The sequence below is a fragment of the Anopheles aquasalis genome, chromosome 2 (assembly GCF_943734665.1).
Source record: "Anopheles aquasalis chromosome 2, idAnoAquaMG_Q_19, whole genome shotgun sequence".
NCBI lineage: Eukaryota > Metazoa > Arthropoda > Insecta > Diptera > Culicidae > Anopheles > Anopheles aquasalis.
In genome coordinates this window covers 78,708,147-78,730,997 of record NC_064877.1, presented here as the reverse complement: position 1 = coordinate 78,730,997, position 22,851 = coordinate 78,708,147, and the positions used below count along the sequence as shown (strand labels likewise).

Here is a 22,851-nt window from a genome sequence, read left to right as displayed (position 1 = left end):
GACAGTGAAATGCACTAGAACTCCCCAACAGAAAGTCAAGCTAAGATGATCTGAAGACACTCGTGGATCGTGGGGAAATTTTACCGAAATATCTCGTGACTAATACCAAAGCAAATTAGCATTAGTCACGCGACAGCATATGGAGGGCGAGCGCGCTCGTGCTCCATCAAATCTTACACCCTGGAGTCGACCTAAACCCCGGGTACGGACTCACAGTCCCTCGAATCTTCTAACGCATCTTGGCAGCAACCTAACGATGATGCCATGATGACTAAAACACGGATATGGCAGCCGTATTAAAACGACGGGGGTATCATAATCGTCGTTTAACGGCCGACAAAAACCTTCCCGCTCCTTCTCCTTTATGATCCCATCCCTAATCCCAGTTAAAACCATTCTCAGGCGCTCCATTTCGTCGACGAAGAACCCTTTTCTTTGGTGAATCACGCCTTCCTTCTATGGTGCCGTATCTCCAGCGCCGCAGGCACAGTTTCGTTGGATGTTTTTTTTTGGGCAAGAATCGAAAGATTAATCACCAAAAACGGCCCAACACTCTCCGAGGAACGGATGCGACCTTCCTTTTGTTTTTGGCCGAGCCGAATATTTAGATTTGTTTCACTTTCCGCCCTGGGTCCCGGCTGGCACTCCATGGTTTCTCCGATTCCTATCTAATGGCCTGGCGCCGACCATAATTTCCTCTCGTAAAGTGCGAATTCGACAAACCAACAGAAAACGAAGGCGGAATCAATAAGGAGCTAATGCTATCAACAGGACCGCGCTCCGTTGTGACAGTTTTGTTTGCGTGGCCGTGATCTTTGCAGCACCAACGGCGGAGACTTATGGTGACAACATTATGGTGCCGGATAAAATTAGCGGATGCCCTAATGCGACAACCACGTGCAGAAGCTGGTTGCGTGGTGTGCGGGTTTGGTTTGGTTTAGGCCCACACAAATTTATTGACCAGCCATTGTCGCTTGAATGGATCTTATTTTAGCTTCATGCGCTCAAGTATGACGCACTTTTTCGCTGTATTTTTAATCCGGTTTGATCTCGAACAGTTTGTCTTTTTCGCAAGATCCCTCATTTATGTTTCTTAATGTCTATTTATACTTATTAATGATGTTGGCGGAAGCAAGTGAAAGGATCTTTCGCTACAAATATATCGCATCGAAAGTAGTAGAAAAGGTGGCATAACTAACAAGCCTCGTTTTTCAACGCTGGATTCTTACTGGAACTCATGCTGTGATATTCAAAATTTCATCTGTAATCAAAGATCAAGCGCCCTTTAGAGCGTACTACCAACAATGCACCATTTATCGACATAAATAAGACCTCGCTAATACTTTCTCAACCACAGTCGATACGAACCACGAAACAACCTTCGATCATTTTTGCCCCTGGCTCACCATCACATCACGTAAGTTCTACCCCGAGGAATCGATAATTGTTGTTATGAAGGCCCCGAAAAGGCCCTCAAGCGACGCACAAGAGTACCGCAAGCGCACACGTTAAATCCCACTTTTATGCTCACTTATACCAAGCACGCCAAGCAGCACACACAGAAACACAGTTGGTGAGTTGCGAAAAAAAGAGACAAGTGAAAAGCCTGGTGGCCAAAGCAACCTGCCAAGCAGCAAACCAGCTGGCTGGCAAGTGAAGGGGGCCAGTTCCTTCTTATCACATCGTACCGAGCAATGAAATCCTGAGACCCGGTCAGCCGGCAGCTGCAGGGAGAAAGGCCAGTCCGCCAACCGCGAGACAGGAGTCCAACCCGGTGAACGGCTGGAAGATTGTGAAAAGATACAATCGGACTCCAGAATGGTGGCATGCTGCGGCCACAGCACACGGCCACGGAGCGCAAATCGTAGCTCAAGATCTGTTCGCTGCCACCGACAGCCACGCGAACCGAGGTCACATGGAATCTGATTGTAGGAGTGTTCCGTTCCGTCGGTCTAGTCATTGGAATGCCGCCATGCCGGTACCCAAGAGAGGGTCGTGAACACTGAAGGTCCTTTGTAGGTCCGGGGAAACGCTTTTGCGTCGGATCATTACACTGCGTGCATCCGCCGCAGGCACATCACGAGCCACCGGATGACTTTCCTCTTTTAATCGGATTCCACATGCGGCCAACTCGTACACGTCCACGGCGTGTTTCGGTGGTTGTTTGCTCTCCCTCCCGTGGTTCCCCAGTTCCCCCTGGCATGGTCCTCGGACTCGATCCGTCGTAAAACAAACCTGTTTTACGGTTTCGGACCGCAGCAGCGTCCGCAGTTTGGTTTTGCTTCGTTCAAATTCTCATTTTGCTCTTGAAACGAAGACGTCCACCATTCCATTGGCGCGTAGTTCGTAGGAAAAACCCCCATTGCCAGCAAGTTGACTGGAGGTCCCGGAATTGTCACGGACACGCTTTCTTCACGAGACAATCTCGAGTCTTCTTCAATCGGTAATGTTTGCATTACTACCAGATCCAGGGACGCACGGCATGAATCGAGCTGCTGATTACACAAACCAACAACTGCAGCACCGAGGTAAATATTTGCCCAAGTGCTTCCCGTGTGCAATGGAATCCCCTTTGTCGCGTGGACCACGGCCAGAGATCTCTCATCTGCATGTCTCGAGCTACCTCCAATCTAGGAGCAAACGATACCAAAGCCCGCTAGCTAATCAAGATAAATTGATAAACCAAATAAAGGAAACCTAACCGGTCAGCAGCTATCCCCGGGGGGAAATTGACCGTTCGATCGAGCGAACGGCGAGGAATCCAGAACCAGATTAAGTACCGCGCTGGGACCTCGGAGAATTTTGCGGTTCTCGCTTGGTATGTTGTGTTTTTGGGGTTCGGTTCGCTAAGAGGACTGTTGGATGCGCCGTGACAGTGGTTCAAACAAACACAAATTTATAATGTTTCACGTGCGGCACACCACCAGCACCACCACGAGGCGCAGACACTAATAAATCAACAAACAAGCTGCTGCTGCTGCTGCTGCTGTTGCGACGAACGAAGCGTCTTTGGCTGTTGAGCTGAGGAAGATTAACCGTCGGTGACACCGGGGGGACGGTACCCTGGGACGAACATTTGTCTGACGACGGTGCTTCAACGCAAGGGAAGGAAATTCTTCAAAAACTTCTCCAAATTTATTGTTACCGGATTGCTCTCCTGCTGGTGCGGTTGGTCCCGGAACCGCTCTCCATATGACCTACATTACGAAATATCCCGCGGAGGGGGGGGGGGAACGATGAACAACCGGAATGACAGCACAGAACAGAACGGAGCACGTGAATGGGGGAATTGTTGAGACAGCTGCTGCTGCGAACGAGAAGCATCGACCGAATGTCACGGATGACCAAACGCACCTACAATCCGAACGCGGCATTATCGGAACGGCCGGAGGTTGCACTTTCTTATGGCTCTGGACCTGTCTGTGGGACCTCTGGGCGGCCATTGCGTAATCGCTTAACGAGCACGCGAACACGCAAACCTCACGTCAGCACGTCGCCGGAGAGGACCGGACCGGACGGACGGACGGACGGGCGATACGATATGTGCGTCCGCGACCACGTCCGCACCCGCGCTTCCGGTTTCGTGGACGCTAAGCAGCTCGGTGGCCTGACTGCTTCACCACCATTTATGCACCGTTGAGGCCCCATGTTGCAATATTAATGCTGCGCAAGATCTGAAACTTCGAAGAAGCGAAGAAGCGGATTGTACCTTCGGGGAATCCGTAACTGGCTGGCCGATGTCGAAAATAGACTTCCACGCTCATAAGTTCATAAGTCATCGTGCAGGGAAGGATGGGCGGTGGTGTGGACAAGTGGCCGGACCCAGGCGGGTGTCGATGGACTGAAGTGATCGAAGCGTCCGGACGGTGCGCAGCGTATTGTGGCCAACGATGGCGTATCGATGGCCTTCGACGAATTCCGCAGTATTTATAGCGAGCATCGTCTGCGTTCTGCTGCTCCTGTGTTCTTCAGAGGACTCCCGGACTTAAGGATGTTTGAGGATCACGTTGTTTGGGTATTAAATACAATTCTTCCCCCAATGCGGACCTTTGTTTTGTGTTTTATGTAAGAGATGCCATTTCGTGCTGTCACAATAAGAATGGACGAAACACAAAAAATGCTTAGCAAGAGACGTGCTCTGTTGGTAGTTAACAGTTTTATTGGAAATTTCTCTTAATTTAACATCAAATCTTGATCATTTTAGGTGTCGCAATCAGCTTCTACAGTCTTAGAGATTAGATTCCCTCATAATTGAGTCTACGTAATGCTGAGAAATCAGTTACTCAATCATACTAACAGCAACCACTTTAAGAAGAAGGACTTTTAAGAATAATTTTACGAAGATTAATGGAGCCCAACTTTTGCGCCGAAATTGATGAACAAAATTAGGAGGAAAATCTCTCTTTTTGCCCTCATCTTTTTCTCATCCTGATTTGAGCCAGTCACAGCACCGCAGAGCGGAAAAGCCACCATCAACACGCGCCAAAATGGAAACAATTTATTTCTCTGTCACTGCGAATCGTTCCCGCCTTTTCGCTTGTCGCTCAACCCTTGAAACTTCCAAAAACTGCGAGGGAAGCGCTAACGAAGATATAAAAAAAAACCACCCCGAAAAGCACTCCTCCGTTGTGATCGTCCCCAAGGTCTGCCGAGTGGATCCGGTTGCAATTTGCAATAAAAATGAAATATGCGCTGCAACCAAAAAAAAAAAAAAAGAAACCGGCGAAACATAAATGCAAAACAATGTTGCACAGCGACCTGTGCCGTGAAGTACCCGAGGCTCTTTGGGGGTATGCGAGATCAGTGAGCAATGATTGCGAGGGAATGAAGAAGAATGACTTTTGGTGAAGATGTCCCCTCCGGTTGGTGTCTCCCAATCCCATCCCGCAGCGCATGTGGAAGACCTTGAGCGCCTCGAGAAGAAGTGAATACAAATCTGTCCCAACCCATTTGGCGAGTTGGTTGAAGCATTTTTCCGTTGACTTTTTTTTCTTTCCTCGATCGATCTTCAACAACAATGGCGTGATTGAGGGAGCTCAGGTCGCGCTGGTCTTATGCAAACGCAGTGCAACATTTGCATCCGCGAAAGGCCTTCCCCGGGGAAGGGAAACGAGATAATTCTTTTGAAATGCCAAAAAATGAAAGGCAAACCTGCGTCAGGTGCCTTTGGTGTGCAGCATCCATCCGGCTTCTTTTTGAGAAACGAACGAATTGATGTGTTATTCAAAGAGTTGGATTTATCTTGGATGAAGGTATTTCGGAACAATGGAGTTTCTTTTACTGGATGAATTCAATATTCAAATTCAATATCTTGAGAAGTTGGCATCAACGAAAGCATCATCGATCTCCTGTTCACGACGCACGCACAGTTATCCGCTTGATGTAATGTTTGTTCCTTCATGTTGTCCTTCGCTAAAATACCTGAACATCGAAAACCATCGACAACCAGACGGACTCGTTGCTCGTTCGTTCATGTTTGGCAAGCGCACCGAGAAGAAGACAAACAAATCGAGCGTCAATTTATCCGCGTAATTACCGTGAACGAAAATCCGCCCCGGGGTCGATGTCACGTCGCGACTACTGCTGGCCTCGGTGAGCTTTCACCACCGACCGGGACTTTAGACTGTCGCCAAACCCATCCAGGGACCACCACTAATCTCGTCGAGTTGGCGGATTATGCCACTGTTCGGCCGGCAAAACACTCAATCAAATGTCCACCAACGGGGACAGCACCGACCGACCACTCTAGCCCAAACCCTCCCCCCTCGCGCGATCGATGAAGTGCGCGAATCCATTACACACGGCCAGCGGCAAATGTTTGAACAACCAACTCCACACCACAACGAAAAAGAGGGGGAGAGAGGAGTGATGATCGGCTCACAGCAAGATTTCTCACTTTTATGTTCCGACGAAAACAGATTGATTGAGATAAACACGCTAACCTGCGACGGAACACGACACTCGCTCCGGTGCTGCTGCCGCTACCGGCGTGTTACGACGACCCCGTACGCGGTGTCCTCGCGGTTAGCAACAACCTCGAACAAGCACCAAGCAGTCAGTGACGCAGACACCGGCAAAATGGTTTTGTTTTATGATTTCTTGGTCTTTTTCGAGTTTTCGTTCCTCCCTTTTCATGTCAAAAATCCTGTCCTCCCTTTCGAGGTTTTGTCGACGAAAGAGTCGACGGCAAAAAAAAGGAAGTCACTCCTGGAAGTCACTTTCTGAAAGGAACGGTCGGATAGGAAAAGTTAAATCAATTTCCTTCCACTTCACCAACTGGCGAGGGGACGGGACAATCCTCATTATTTTCTCATTTTACAGATCACAGACTTTCGCGGTAGCACCGACCGACCAGACCGACAGAAGGACATACGGCGGATGCAGACTTATCAATGAATCGCCGCGATACTCCCTAATCTGATCGCGCGAACGAGCACAGGAGCGAATGGAGTGTCTCTCCTTTTCTCTGTCTTCCATCAACAATCATCGTAAATTATGCAGATCAGTTGCTGGAGTGAAGGGTTCTCTCCCAAAAACAATTTTGAGAATGGAAAAAAAACTTTCATGCTCCAGACGTCCTAGAGGCACCGACACTTCACCCACGACACCCGGCATCTAGGAAGAACTTTATTCCAGAAAAAAAACTCCGAAAACGAGGGAGCAAAGACATGAAGCCCGGGGAGAGGGAAATGGTAAATCAAATGAGCCAAAAGGCCTAAAACAAACACCGGCAATGGACGGCTTGGAGCGTGGGATCGCTGCCCAGTGAACTTGAATCTTTAAGACCTGTTAAGCCCGGGTTGAGCACCCGAGGGGCCCGAAGCCGGAGTCCTTGTTCGGCCACAGGTTCGAGGTTGAGGGAAATTGAATGAAACTGAACTTAACGCCGTACCATATGGGGCAGGCCACTGGCTGTGGTGGAGGTGGTGGTAGAGAGACTGAAGAAGAAAACGTCGTCGAGAAGGAATGGAAAGAATGCCAAGCCCGGCAAAGCCGACAAATCGTTTCAAGGTTTAGTAACCGCAAACCAGACGAACGGAGCGAGCGAGTGAGCGAGCGGCCGAGCGGAACCTGCCAGCAGCACGACTAGGTTGCTATATCCTATTTAGGAAAAACGACTGCGGATCCGGACTGTAGCAAAGGGTTAGTGAGGGAGAGACATAAAGGTGTGTGCAGGGTGGTGAGGCAGCTTAAACAACATTTCCGGCAACGGCGACGGCAGTAGTTGTTGGTTGGCGAGTTTATATGATTGACGCATGCCGCCGTCCCCGCCACATGGCCGCGAGCATCGGTCACCGCATACTAATATTTCAATTAACCGCTTCTCGGTCCACGGTGGTGGCACCATTGTTGGAGTTGGATTTCGTGATCCTCGGCCTGTCAGGTACCGCTAGCGGACGAGGGAGCTGGGAAGGATGCAACAAAATCTAAGGCGGGGAGCATCCGTTTATGGTAAATCGGTTATGAGCGAGGGAGGGTTCACTGGGGACACAATTAGTACCGGAAGCGTATTACCCATTCGTTGAATCGATGTTTGTTTAGATCGTTGTTCAATAAGCTGTCACAGCTCACAATGTTGTTGACGAATGTTTTATTGCGAATTCGGAAACAATCGAAACGAATGGTAAAGCTGTTGGTGATTATGCACAACAGGGAATATTTTATGTTGCCTTATGCATTATCATAAAGAGCCAGATATCGTCCAACATTTCATAAACAAATTATCGAGAAATGTTAAACAACCATAAAAACTGATTTGAATATGAGAGATAAAACGATCGTAAAACTAAAACCATAAACGGTTTCATCATAAACCAGCGCTCAAACCATGCAAAATGCATTTTCGGACAACTCGACCCACACCACGGGATTGCCATAACGAGCCCGAAAGCTCGTCCAACAACTCAATTATCTCGTCGCTTGTAAAGCGATCCCGTTATAGAATCATCGCGGATTAAACCAGATCCAGTCGCAGAGTCCAGCGGTTCCAACTGGCTACCGGTGACAGATTAAAGTTTTCCACGCCTTAATGAGCCAATTCAGCCAGGGATTGATCACCTCAGTAACGCTTTTCAACGGACTGCCACGATACAAATCCGGAAAACCCGGGGACCAGATTGCGGAAAATTGAAAGAGAAATACACATTCAATTAACCCACAATTGGCGTGCGATGATACTGACCGTTCAATTCAGCTTCAGCTCTTCAATGGCGATAATGAAGCAGCATCTTGCGTAAGTTAATTTGCCAAAAACAAATGCCTGGTTGCTAATACCGGAGCCACCACAAACGAGGACCATAATTAACCGACAAATTGGCAATCCGATGCAACATAATAATAAGAAAGAAAAGGCGGGGTGAACACCACACACCTCCACGCCTTAACAAGTCCCTAGTATGTGTTGCTAAAAAGCACATTCACCCCGCAACGCACGCGAGCATCGCCGGCCAGCTGCATTGCGCAACGACGACACATTCACATTTTGGGCATCCTGGCCGCGTCATGGCCGAGAAAGTCCGAGATCGCCCGAAATAGCATATCATACTCCAGGTTCGACACCTTGCGAGGAAGTATTTTAATCCTCTTGTGGCGGTGAAAAGCGATGCTCGATGCTGATCACACACCCCTTGCAGGTGAAGATCGAATTTTCACCCTCACCTCACCGGCCTCGAGTGGGCGAAAGCACCGGTAACTGACCAGAATTACACAAGCTCGAGGCAAGGAAATGTGGAGCCCGCAAATTATGCCCCAAACCGCGGCCGTCGGAGTGGAGAGAGAGAGAGAGAGAAGGGGAGAGGCCAACGCCAACGCGAAATCCAATTATTTGTTATCTAAAATTTGGGTATCCGTGCGAGGCCGCCTTTTGATCATCGGGGAGGTAACCCCAAGAAAGGAAAAAAAAACAAGATTTCTCCCACCACCCCACGGAAACGGGTGGAAAATCGGAGCGACTTTTCCTCGAGTTTGCACCCCGCTGGAAGGAGAAAATTGGATTCCAAAAGTTCCAATCACGCCGCCCGTCCAACACATCAATGCAATCTTGTTGGATCGGGCACCTCCTCTTCAAAATCACTTCCCTCCACGAGTGTGTTTTTGGGATACATTTTTTTTTTGAAAACACTTTCTTTGGAAGGTCGACAACAAATGTGAAGTTCATAAATCATCGAGGAGCTTTGGGTGCCGACAGCGACATACCGACATCAATAAAAACCGAAATTAGATAGCCAGTCGCCGTGTGCAGGATGACAGCAACGCAACAGAATTACGAGGAAATTAAGGCAACATCCGCGACCGCTGTCGCGCTCGGTGTGAGGTCCAGGAGTTTATATCGAGTCGAATCTAGGGCGCCCCTACGGAGACTATCCACCAAACCCTTTGGCTTTTATGGCAGTGAAAATGGCATCAGTTCGAGGCATCGACGTCGCCGTGAATGGCAATTAAATTCGAAAACACAACCGAAATCGCCGGGGCGTAACTCCTTACAACTTTGTCGCCCCCGAGGCAACGACTGGTTGGTTCGTTTTATCATCAGCGGAGAGGATCAACTGTCCTTCGTCGTCGGCAATGTCTTAATGATCGGACGATTTCGGTGATTGCCAGTTGAGGCGGAACTGCATCGCGAGCTCTAAAGTTAATGTGTTTGTGATAAAGTTCGAAGGTTTCGAAGTGGTTTTTCGTTACCTGAGTTTTGAATTCGGCTGCCTCAAAGCGAACCAATGACACGAGACCATTAACGATGTACTGAACAAGTGCCATAAAAACGATTCGAAAATCGTTTCCTTCGCCAGAAAGCGAATACTTTTAAGGAATGACCAAGGATCCAGAGAGTCGCTTCTGCAACACATCAAGGCCACAATCTCATAAAGAGAGATCTGATTCTTCGCTGGAGCTGCTAATGAATGGCTAAGCAGCTACATCCCCCCCGGCTGGAAGCTACTTCTGTTTAGCATCGAATAGAACTATCATTCGGAATATCTAGACACCAACGAATCTGTTTAAAATTAACCTCGATGTCATTAGACACGTTAGCTTCACGCTCTAGCAACTAGTGTGAGAACCTCTCACCCTGCCAGTTAACGTATGCTTTCTTTCCCAAAAGCTAAACCCAACCGACAGTCTGTCTGTGGTGTGGCCAACTCGTTGACGTGCCATTCGCACGTCATGACCATGTTGCCTCGCGGGACCCCGAAGGCACGCAACAAACCGTGGCGAGCAAACATATTTCATCTAATTGACTTCGCAACGGAAACAGTCAACACATATTTGCAGCACCTTCCGCAGCGTTCGCGACTGAGAACCTGTTCGACGGAGGGAGAGAGAGAGACCAAGGGCCTTTACCAAGTCATTCCCGACACGACACCACCGTTCGCTGGATATGACATGTGCCTTCGATCTCCACCAAACGTGCGGCCATGGTTGGCGCTCAAGAAGCGGGAATTTTGCCACGCTCCTTCGCACGTCTAAAGCCATCGCTCGAACTTACACAAACGCCAGCATCTCAAAGCGTTTTGGAACCGAATTCTCTCACTGTTAGCGAACTGTCAACTCCAGAGACAATCGGCAACCGGCGGAACGTTCGAAGAATTCCACCGCACCACGGTGACCGAATGCGATTTGGGTTCAAAATCCGCATTACGTAACCATATTTATTCAAGTCGGCGGCGTGGCCGTCGTCCACCACATTCCGTGAGAAATCGAACTAATTGGATTATTCTGTTGGCCAGATTCTCATTCGCCCGTCCAGCTCACGACAGTTCGAGCGAAATAACTTCGCACCAGGGGACGGACCAGGCGACAGTGATTGCCAGTAGGTTTGCGTGTTTTATGCAGGCCACAGTCGCATACGAAATTCACCTCGAACCCCCCGGGAACCATCGGGAACAATTTAAATTCAACTCCGCAACCCCTGCCACCAATGGACGGTAATTCGGTTGATTGGTGCAAAGCGCGGCCAGGGTGCGCGTTCTGTGGTGCAGGGCCAGTTCGTTGAATACTCAACAAGTTACGGCGCAACAACTGGCCAAGCGGTGGTTCTAGAGCAGTTCCTGTTCTAGTCAACTGTTTCACATCAATCTGGAGTAGGAAATTTATATATTTTTTTGAAAAACAGTCACACAACTCATAAAACTATCGACACCTTCCGGATAGCAACAACGTCTTGAGGTCATAAAATTCACACCAAACCGTCCCATCTGGTGTGTTGCATCGTGCGGTGTTGTAATGGCCAACAAACATGCCACACAGTTGCACCTGCAAACGAGCGCTCTGGATGCCATTTTATGCACATGGTGTGGCCCTTGTGATAATGCTAATACACCCTTCTGGTTATCCAAAGGAACACATACCCATCATAAAGCAACGTATGGTGCAGCAAATTGAATTTGAGTGTGGACATGAGATGCGGAAATGTAGGAAAAGAGAGAGAATTGAAGAACACCAGCTACTGGGTGCACCTGCTGCACCGACAAGCGTATCCATCCGCATCGAAACCGGGCTACGGACATACCTGCCGTAGAGCATTCCGACAAAAGACCAGCCAAGAACCGGCATCCCACCGGCGAGGTGGAGAGAGCATTCTTGCGAGTAACTATGTTGAAGTAAATCAGCGAACCGTTACATCACAAGCCGGTCCGGAACCGTTTTCAAAGAGAAATACGGTGAGCGCAGGCAAGCATTTCGACCTTCTGCTCGCCCCCTCGCAAGATAAGAATAGTTGAAAGGCGGTCCACAGAAGAATTCATGAGAAAACAAAATCTAATCTAAAAGGTAAAAGTGGAAATCAAATAAGCCAAGTGGCACCAGGCAAAGGGGTCCATCGGGCAGTCTGGAGCCATCTCTGGAGAAGACGGCGAATCGCATAGTGCGATCCCCCGCACGTTGAGGCTGAGCCAGAGATGGTTAAGGGGTTAGAAATGCAATTAAAAATTAAAGAGACGCACACGGCCACAAAAAAAACACACACACCGGTTCTCGGTCTCGGTTTCTGTGTGGCACATCGTTGCTGGCCAGATTAGCGCGATGCGGCGCGTGGCTAAGGAGACCCAGAGGAAGGCTTCAAATAATGCACGAAGCGTGACGCTTTTCGGTGTTTTATTTATTCTCCCAGGCACGGAGATAACCCGGAGCGTGTGCACATGATCCCGGACGAAGCCGTGGATCGCTCGCCGTGCCGTGCTGTGGACGGGAATGGACGTCACGGGGCGGCTGAACCTAAAGATTGCTTTTTACTGATAATAGCATGGAGGCCACCTTTCCAGCATTAGAAATTAGCATTTCGCTCGTGCACAGCTGCTCGTCTGCCTTTTCGTGGGGACAGATTCGTCGCTTGGATTTGCCGTTTCGTGATTTAAAGTCCAGTACCAGCAGCAACCATAGTGCGGATGATCTGCAGCAACATTAGAACATCTTGAACACCTTAGGAAAAGGAATCAAGCGAGTGGTTCAAAGAAGAGCTCCAACTCCAACTCCAAAGCTAACGGTACACAGTCTCCTTCACCATCGTCGTGTGGCCAAAGCTGCGAAAATATTTGGCCACAACATTATAGCCAACCCCTTGCGCTTCACTTCATCTTCTCCGGTCCTTTTCCGGTGAAGTAGTAGCACCACTTCGAGCGATCGTGAGACCGAACACACATCCTCCCTGTCGCGATCCACGACACGGGCGCCCTGCTGGGTTAGACTCCCCATGCGACTGCCGATGACGTTGCTGGCGATGAAATCTCTTCTTCACTTTTTGCCAACATAAAATGTAGCTTCTTGTGTGAGGTTCGGAGCATCCTCGAGCATCCAAAGGCATCCGACTTTAGACGCTCGGAATTCCATTTGCAAACTTCCACCAAAACTCACTCCCAGACAGACATCGAGTCACAGACGACAGAGAGAGAGACATTTCAGGATCCGAGGGTGTCAAGCTAATACCCGCCACAGACACCGGAGCCAGAGGCCAAAAAAATGGGGGGGGGGTGAGAGGAAAAAGAAGTTGGAAACAAATCTCGCGCTGATTGCGAACGGAACGGAACAACGTTTCTGGCGAATCGTTTTGTGTTTCGATTTTTTATGATCCCGCCCCCGTCCAGCGCTTCGTTTGCTATCTCTGTCGCTATAGCTGTCGAAATTTATGCTCCATGTGCGCGGGTGGCAACGACTAAACACACTTTGCGCCGCGTGTGTTGTCACGTTTTTGGAGCCACCAGACACTAGAAAGATGCCGCAAGAAGGAAGACGCTTTGCCCTTTTCCCTGGCACCCACCGAGCGTGTGGCATTTACAATGTGGCATCCTAGTGTGTTTGCGTGTTTGCGAAAGAGTGAAGATAATCCCATCCCTTAACTACCCCTTTGTGGTCGGCATTTGTGCGCGGATCTGTTGTGCTGCTGTTGCGGTGGTGGCCCGTGCAGGCTGATAAACATCACCACAGTAGAGAAAGAGAGAGAGAGAGAGGCCGAGTCCGCACTGTTGGATGCTGTTTCGCAGAAACAAGTTTATGCGAATGTGAAAAACCACACGATCGCTTTTGAAAGGAAAAAAACTCATCTTCAGCGATCGTTGACCAAGGCTCTCGATCGATTGGCGATCGACACCCTCGAAAACACGCTATTGAAAGCACAGAATGGCGACGGAAAACAGAGGACGAAACTCATCAAAACTGGCCCCCCTTTTATTCGGAGAGGGGCGTACAGTGATAGCCTCGGTCAACGGGCTTATGTGGTCAATCGTTGCCTCAATTTAAGATGAATTCAGGTTCTTCTCTCGCGTCGCGGTGGAAAACCAATTTCGCATTTCGCGATGAAGGCCTTTGGACTTCTTTCTATCAGCTGAATTAGGGTGAATTGATAAAAACAAATCAAAGCAAAGGGGTTGCACATGATGTGCGATAGAAGGAATCCGAGGAATCGATTCAGGGTTTGATTGATAGCGACTGTCGCATCGACACGTTCTGTGCAATCTTATCACAACTGCCGCATCGTCGCAAGACAACTCATTAGCTGATGAACTATGAAATTAACCTGGACCCACACAACTATCTGTGTAATGCCACAATATCGATAGAAAACAACATTCTTGTCAGCGAAACTCTGATTTTACGTTGCCGGATTTTAATAAAACCTTAAACACAGCCGATGATGATGGGATGGAATCCCCAAAAACGGACTAGATACAGTCGCTAGAAACACAAAAGACACTGGCACTACTCCTAACGATCACCTTGTTTAGTATTCCCTATCACAGATCAATCACAAAGAATCACAAACAACTCGCAAACACTACGCCGCAAAAACACACCACACCAACGTAGCTCCCTGACTTGGAAGGACCGGTTGGAATATGATCACTCACGTCAGCTCTCGTGGCGCAGTGAACTGATAGGGAGATAAATGGCTCACATAACAATTTGCGCAGGCAGCAATGATCAATCACATGCACAATACACCATAAACCAGCGCCACAGCCACATCACCGAGCAGCTTTCCTATGCTGCAGAGACCTGAAGGACACGGACCGCACCGCACCATGCTCACCTACACTCCGAATACTGAGCACAGAATCGACCGATGCTAGAACACGCGTTGGCCTATATTTTTCACACGAAAATCGCGAAAAAACATCACCAAGAACGCCAAGAACACACGCAACTAAGCGAAAAAGCCACGATAGACACCGATTTAAGGAGTAAAATTTGCAGAATGTTTGTACTGCAGCTACCAGCGAAGCTTCCTTATTTTATGATTTTGTATGTTTTTAATCTTCCCAAAAAGGTGAACCTTTTTCAGGTACAAAAAATTCGGACGCACACGCCAGGTGGAACCAGCAACGGCGGCTTTCGGCGAGAGTTTGCCGCTCTGTTACAACTGCACGATCGAAATGGGATGAATGGAGTCGCCGAGATGCTCGTGAAGAGCAAATTTCACGTGCTTCGGTGACCGAAACCGGTGTGTATGCGTGCCAACATAAAGCAACATCCCCCCGGATGGGGGCGCCAGAAGCGAGAAAGATCGAGCGATCGAAGGCCGCTACTTGTGGCGTAAAAGAGACGCACAAGGTGTGTGTTTCAACGTGTTTGTGACTCCTATTGGTCCTCTCTCGACTCGAACACGAAGCGGTTTCTCTCGCGGATGAAGTGCGTACGATCGCTTAAGGTGCAGGGCCACGATAGCAACAGAGGGAACGGCTTATATGCCGACGATCATCTCCGATCTTCGCTCATTCGAAATGATCACGGAGGCGCATGATCCACAATCGTTCAAGCTGAAGGTTTTCGAACGACGACAGCACGAAGTTTATGCAAAAATAACGAGTAGTTTTATGTTTTTTTTTCTTATTTTTTAGTAGCGAAAATGTTCTTTAAACTTGGTAATAATTCCTTAATACTCAAAGAATCTATCAAAATGACTGTTTAGGTTTAAGTTAAATTTAATTTGGGCAGCAGAATCTTGATCTGTTCTCTTCAAATATTCATGTATCATAAATGATATCAGAACAAATTAAAATTTTCCGCTATGCCACAAAACTTCCAGCATCCAATTACCAGTCCCATACTAACAAACAACTTGTTGTACATCCAAAGCCTTTAAATTTCACGAATCATAAAATTAGTCAACCCAACCACGACGAAGCAACAGCTTTTTGCGGAGGATTTCATTTGAAAAGCATTAAACTACATTCCATTCAGACCATTTGTTTCACGAGTTTTATTGACGCCAGAAACCGCGATCCGGAATCATAATCTGTTTTTCGCACCTTTTTTCCAACCATCCTAACCCCGTCGAATCAAGTGGCTTTCTTCCGTTAAAACCTTAGAGAGTACACGACAAGCACCACCATGGGGGAATGCTACTTTCTCATGACGCAGGTTGGGTACAAATGGGTTGGTGTTACAATAAAACCACTCCGACGGGGGCCACCCAATGGTGGTAATAAAAGAAAGAAAAAAACAATTATATTTTACTGCCCATATCGCCCGTAAAATCCCCTAGTTAACACTCATTTACGTCGTTAAAAAAAGGCAGGAAAACTAAACCAAAAATGCTGTGAAACCTGCCTTTTCCTACTTCTAGCTCGCACTACCTAGGAAGGCTGATCAACCGTGTGAAGGGTAGCTTGAGAATGGGGCTCCAGTTCTTTCGTTGACCAGCTAGTCTCATCTCTTCAAAGCTCTCTTCCGACTAACCTAATATCAAACATTGCCAGACAGTCGATCATAAAACGAAAACACAAGACGCGCAACGGCCAAAAACAAAAGACTACCCACCCCTAATGAAAGTCAACTTCCCCCCTCTGGGCAGCCTCCAACGAGCTGATTAATGGAAAACCGCACGGAAAACATTGGAAAATTAGATGTGACGTCGCGACAGGGGGCACGCCATCCTCCCCGGTTTCGGTTGAAGGCAGATTAGATCTCTTTCGCTCTCTGCCGTGCGTCGATCACGAGCATATCGGAATCGGAGGGTCTGATGTCGGAATGAAAGCCTCCTCGCCCTTATCTTCCCATTTCCACCGGTGCTCGAAGCTCATCTCGTCGCTCGATGAAGCTAACACTGGCGAAGGAGAATGACAACATCCGCGACGCTCGACGGGGTGCCGGTAAACACGGTACGGAATGAGGCAAAACTAATTAAATTTCGTAATAAAATAAAACCAGAGAGCAGCGCCACGGGGCCGGAAAACATGCCCCACCCCCAGTGCTTCATCGGGAAAATACCTGTGGATTCGGGGGTCCGTTCGATCGTTCAACCGAGACCACACGCTCCTGTAATGGCAGATACCCATTACCGGAGTTGATAAGTTTTGTGATTTACGCTCGCCGTCACCGTTGCTGGTGGTGGTGGTCCTATCGCAAAGTCACCATCGGAACGGTACGGCGCTAGCGTGGACGACGGTCGGAGACGTCGAACTTTCATCTAGCGGGATTTTTGGCCAGCGACCGATGGCCGATGAGGCCGATGGTACCGATGTGCAGTCTATGGTTGGATGGAATTGATTGAAATTCAAACGCTCTCCAATCCGTAGCCATCTCCATTCGTGAGGCATAAGCGAAGGTGTCCGAAGCCGCACCTCTTTCCGAAGGGGCCTGAGTTGTGTTGAAATGATGACAGTTTTAGTGTGCTAGTCTCTTGCTCTCCTTTCCTACTTTGCCGTCCATTTTTAATGGAATTTCGTTGGAACATTTAGAAAACAAACGTAATATTAGTGACGCAAGCAAACGAAACATTTCTTACACGAAGGTGGCTAACTCTACCTAAGGCAAAACCCGGCAAGCGGCTTATCACTCTCGAACCACACCCTCGCATCCGCCGTTTGCAAATTAGAAGCTAATTTAATCCGCGTCCGGCGATCAGCCACGGAACAGCTTGGGTCCTTACAATGGTTCCCGGTGATTCAAAATTTCCCCGTCCAGGTACGATAAACTAATCTAAACCACCCGTTCGGGTTGCGGATGTGAAACTTGGTCGTACCGCAACCCCGAACGGACAACTTTACGAACCGCTGTTCGAGGTGCCGGAAGCAGCAGGCACAACTTGATCAAATCAAACCCCAGAACAAGCCCAAAAGACAGGAGAGCAGGCAGGTGCCCTGGGAAGAAACTTTATCATTCTCTCACCCCTGGAGGAAAGGTTGAGCCTGGAGGTTAACAAGCTTTCAATACAAGCGCGAGAATATAAAACCGTTAACAATCCTTGATAAATTATTAGCAAAATTCCTCGAATTTTTATCGTTTAAACTTTAAACAACAGGATCGATCGATTAGAAATTTTGAACACTTAAGAGCAACCTCTTCATTTACGAGATACTCCCCTTCAGAAGTCGTAAATACACGTATTTTTATAAATATTCCTGTTAAATTCATTGTTTAGTAAACGGTCCTTAGAAGGTCCTTAGAGTCCTTAGAGTGATCATTGGGCTTCATGCTTCGCGCCATGTATGATAATTTAAAAAATCTGTATCTCTGTCGTTTCTGCTTCGATTAATGCGAAACTTTCACAGGATACTCTTGAAAGGTTAAACCTTCATGGAAAAATATGAAAAATAATTTACCTCCCTCCCATCGATTTTTCTAAACGCTTTTCTTCCAACACGTTTTCCACCGCACACTACCCGAAATTTTCCACACTAAATCGAGCAGTTTACTCTCTGCGCCAGAAGTATGCAATTTCCGAACTGCGTGAATTATTCAAGTTGATTGTTTCGAGCAGTTTGGGCGGTTTTCGTTAAGTTCGCCCGCCCACACGCCCGCGGGTGGCGGTTTGGCGGAAAAGAAAACTTCTGCAACCGCGAGGAGAAAGACGATGCCCTGCATTTTCCACAAAGAACGGAACTTTTACTTACGTGTGCTGGACACTTTCGGCGTCAGCTTCGGCGAACCACCGGAGAGGCTCAGATCGCTCAGCGAACTCTGCTGGCTGTCCTTGCTCTGGGTGCGTCCCCTGCAAAAGACGAAGAAAAGAGGAAACTTTTGTCAGAAACTATGCGGCTAATGTGAAGGTTTGGACAGTGTTTTGCAAAGAAAAAGGAAGGGGGGACAAACCAGAACCAGAAATAGCACCCCAAAACGTGATTTTTCTTTTCATAAGACAACCCTCTGGCGCTCGACCGATAAGATAACACGCGGAGCAGGGACCACCAGAAACCCCCTCGAGGCGGAAAGTTGAATGGGCGGACAAATTCAAAAACGTCTGCTATTTACATTCGATTGTTTGATAAGTTGCGCAACGGTAGATAGCGAAAGTATCGGCGTAGGGAGCGCCTAACGCAATTTGTGGGTCTAAATGATTTCAACATGGATCCATTTTTGTTTGCTCTCTTCCTCCACGCAGCAGCAGCAGCAGCAGCAGCATATGAAGTTGTGTCCAGAGCGACATTCAGCGGCACGATCATAACGCCGTCAAAGCTCACAATGACCAGCGCAAACAACGTCATTCGACGACAGCGACGACGACGACGCGACAACGTTAAAATTATCGTGTTTTTCCCCCGTGGGTCTCAACCACGTTGGAGCCAGCAGCCAGCACCAGACATTCCACCGGCATCAGTTGGAGGACACTGGGAGGCACACAGTGGGGTGGTTTTAACTCACACAATCAACCCCTCAGCTGGTGGTACAACACAACATGGAGCCCATGGAGTGGTTAACAGAGCCATAAAGATGTAAGGCAGCAGGTGGCGTCAGCTATAGATAAATGCGTTCTGTCCCCCGGTTCGCTCCTCAGAATGCACAAACACAGCCGCGAGGCCGGTTTAGCACCGATACCGGATGGTGGGACAGCCCCGGCGACGAGTTTCACGTGCTCCACGTCGCTCTTTACTTCTTCTGCAAGTTTCCGTCAGCCCCCAGCGGGCGAGCTCGCAAGCTGCATCCGGAGAGTAAGAAGCTGGTTGTGGTGTTGAAAAAGAAAACAAAAATCCAATTATCCCATCAGACAGAGAGAGGGAGAAGGCGAGAGTAAAGGTTAGGACCGCGACAGTGACTCCCATAATTCCTTCATTGGTTGTACCCTCTAACGATCCAACCGAAGCTGCTGCTGATGATGATGATGATGATGATGATGGTCAAGGTCGATTGGCATCTTCGCTCGGACGTGCCAAGACGTTCACCTGTGTCGAGCGACGGCGCGACGGCATGTCTTGTGCTCACACGATCCACAGGGTCCACACCGCCATGCATGGCGTGTCACGCAAGATGTCCCCATCTTGCCCGTTGGACACCACCATTCAGCGGCCTAATCGAAGCTAATTGGAAGCGCTTCTTTGGCCATTTATTTCCACAGCCACAGCCGTTACGCATCACGCAACCACCATTTTCAGGCCTTTTTTTGCCGGCATTTCCGTCACCTGACTAACTTCGTGACAGAACTTGGCAACTTGGCCAGCTTAACGGTCTGCCTGCGGTTGTCCATGGCATTCGCGATAGAATCGTATCTCTTCTCCAGTGGTCCAGTTCCGTCCATTTTTCTGAACAGTTCCTCGCCGGCCCCTCCACTGGCGATAAAGGTGGATCAGTAGTTGGACAATTTTATGGCTTTATTGCGGGGTGGATTGTAAAGCACGTGAATTGCTATTCGGATTTACTCTTTTACACAACGTGTACTGTGGCCAACTGTACAATGGCTTTAAGCAATTTAATAGGCTTCTGCTTTCTACAACTGTTCTGTTGGCAAGAATTATCAGCAAACTATCTTATTGCGGTGTCAGAAATGTTTGAACTACTTCAACAAACGTAGGACAGACTGCAGACAAGAACTACGCTCGCCTCGAACTACGTGATGTACTTTTATGTTGAAAACATCTGTCAACAAGCTGAACAAGTGTTGTAGTCCGCCACCTGCGTCGCTGGAAGGCACACTCTCCCCATCATTAATCACAAGCATCAAATACAGCCTCCCGGTCTGACCACAGCTCATCATATTTCGTCCGGACACACCAGACATTCCATTAGAGGACACTGTAACGAAGGTAGAATTCAATATCGAACCCATAAATACCGCAAACAAGACGCGGGTGACACTCTGGGCAAGCCTGGAGCGGATGTGAAACAAGTCGATACCGAGGGCACCGTAACCGGACGCAACATATCGAGACCAGAAAGGGTGCAGTGCAATCATAACGCCCGCGACCACACACCATTGTCCGCCAATTGTCTGCACCGAGCAGGACGAGGCCTATTGTCTATCGGTAACGCCGATGGTTCGATGGTCAGCGATAGCGACGGGGTTGAAACAATGGGGTCCGGAAGTATCGCCACAGGACACCCAGGTGGACTCGTCCACCACCCAGCTGGACTCCCATTTTGCAGTAAATCAACCCAACTGTCCAGCCACCAGCAGCAGCCTGGCCCATCATAAGCTTCAACGTATCCGAACGCCGTAACCACAAATAGGTTCAACACTCCCCTCTGCTGCGGATCCTTCGGTGGCTTCGGTGAACAATGTAGCATAAATCTAATTTTATTGCCAGCCTATCCACCGTGATGTGCTCGATCGCAAAGCCTCGACCTGGTCAGAGCCCAAGGTCCGGGTGTCCTTTCCAGCCGATTAGCCACCGGACCCCACAGTGTACACCGGAACGATGTAGAGCCTCTAGCTTAGGATTACAAATTTCCAATAATTTTCATGACACCGTTCAAGAGAGCGAGAGAGAGAGCCAGAGAGATAAAGAGAGAGGGGTTAGTGCAGCACTAAGCTAGACAGGACCTGGTGCTGGTCGTGCGTGAAAATAGGTGTCATCCTTGGTGGGGTAAATGGAAATTTATCGACCCAACAGGACCAGTACCATCCATTGCTCCACGCACACACGATGGCACACAGGTGCAAAGTTGTTCCAGCCAAGCACCTGAACCTAAGGCGAGTGCAATTATTCATTGGTTCTGGAGGCCTCCGGTGCAGCACTGTTTGAAGTGTCTTCGAAGTGAAAAGAAAATTCAAACAGACACCAACACGCACCGATGACCTCACGTTCTTACGACGCAAGTGTAACGCCACTGACGCCATTATGCAAGAAGCGTGTGTTTTGCTGGAGCACCCAGGACGCATGCCAAGCGAAAGGCCTTCTTCCAACGTGTGGCGGGATTTTTTAAAACAAATCTTAAACCACAGACCGGCGCTGCTCCGCTGAGAGTGTTCTTCACGCGACTCCAAGTTGGTCCCCGTGGGTTTCGTGTTCAACACAATTAGCCAGTGTTGCACATTTCGTAACACAATTCGGAAAGGCGGGTGTCGGTTTGTCGGTGAGAAAATGGTGGCGATAAAAATCAGCGGAGGGCAAAAATGGCAGACACGGCAGTCCACGATGTGGCTAATTGAGCGTGTAATCCACATCCATCATCCAGATCGGGGCGAGGCGAATGATGATGATGATGATGATGATGATGATTTCTGCCCCAGTGGTTGAACGCCCGCCAGAGCGCTCCCCGGCTCGCGCGCGTAGTCGACAGTGAGAGGAAGGTTACATTGCAGCGCGGCGAAAGGACGGAAGAGATGGTTTTCGGGGAGGATTTTTTCGTGCCGACTGACAAGACAGGAATCAGCATATATTGCGCGTAGGTGGAGCTCAGGCCAAGCGATGGTGGCGGGATTATATAAGAATGCCGGGACATTAATTGAAATGGAGGCCACGGAGGCGTGCTCTCCAGTAGTATCACCAGTGAATGATATCTCTAGTAATGCTAATGATGGCGAGATTGTATGCTTCTTGCGGAATGCGGAAAATCACATTAAGAGTGAAGGAAGATCACTTTCAGTAAAAGAAGACCTTGATAAAATGTGCAAATTAATACAAAATGCGAATGTTCAACAGACACATTACATAAACCGAAAACATTCACATTTTGATAAAAAAAAAACCTCATTTAATGCCCGCGAAAATGTTACATCGTGTGGCCAGTTTGCATTCCACCAATGGGCCATTTCATCGTCGTGGATCGCCGGTTTTAAAATGCACCACGGGCGAGCACCGTGTCAGCAGAATGCAAATCAATCGCCATTACTATCAATATTCATTAGATTTAATTGACCGACTCAATGGGCCACTGAATGTGTGTGTCCGGATTGGGAAAATGTCACCATTCGCCACGTGCGCCATCCGTCAACTGTTGGCGCTCCGACTGTTACACCAGACAGTGACGATCTGTTCCGCTGTTCCGTTGCTGCTCTCCGTTCTCCTTTTACTTTTATTCCATTTCAATGAAGCCACACGCAGTGGCACCTAACGTATTCCAGACAATTTAACGCCCGCTGGCTTATCATTCAACTGAAAGCATCGTTGGTTTTAATGACGCTTTGTTCCGATTCCGATTTCGTTGCGCACACGTTTGCATAACACGATCCCTGCGCCACATTAACCGGCCATCGACCGGCAGCGA

At 48.6% G+C, this 22,851-nt stretch overlaps 1 protein-coding gene across 5 annotated transcripts in view; it reads right to left on the bottom strand.

Annotated features, from left to right (window-relative positions):
- Positions 1 to 22,851, bottom strand: part of LOC126572197 (uncharacterized) — a 107,599-nt gene that overhangs the window by 45,835 nt on the left and 38,913 nt on the right. For all 5 annotated transcript variants that reach the window (XM_050231308.1, XM_050231309.1, XM_050231310.1 and 2 more), the window contains exon 4: positions 18,324 to 18,421. In XM_050231308.1, coding sequence (XP_050087265.1) covers positions 18,324 to 18,421 — 98 coding nt within the window. The remainder of the gene's footprint in view (positions 1 to 18,323; positions 18,422 to 22,851) is intronic.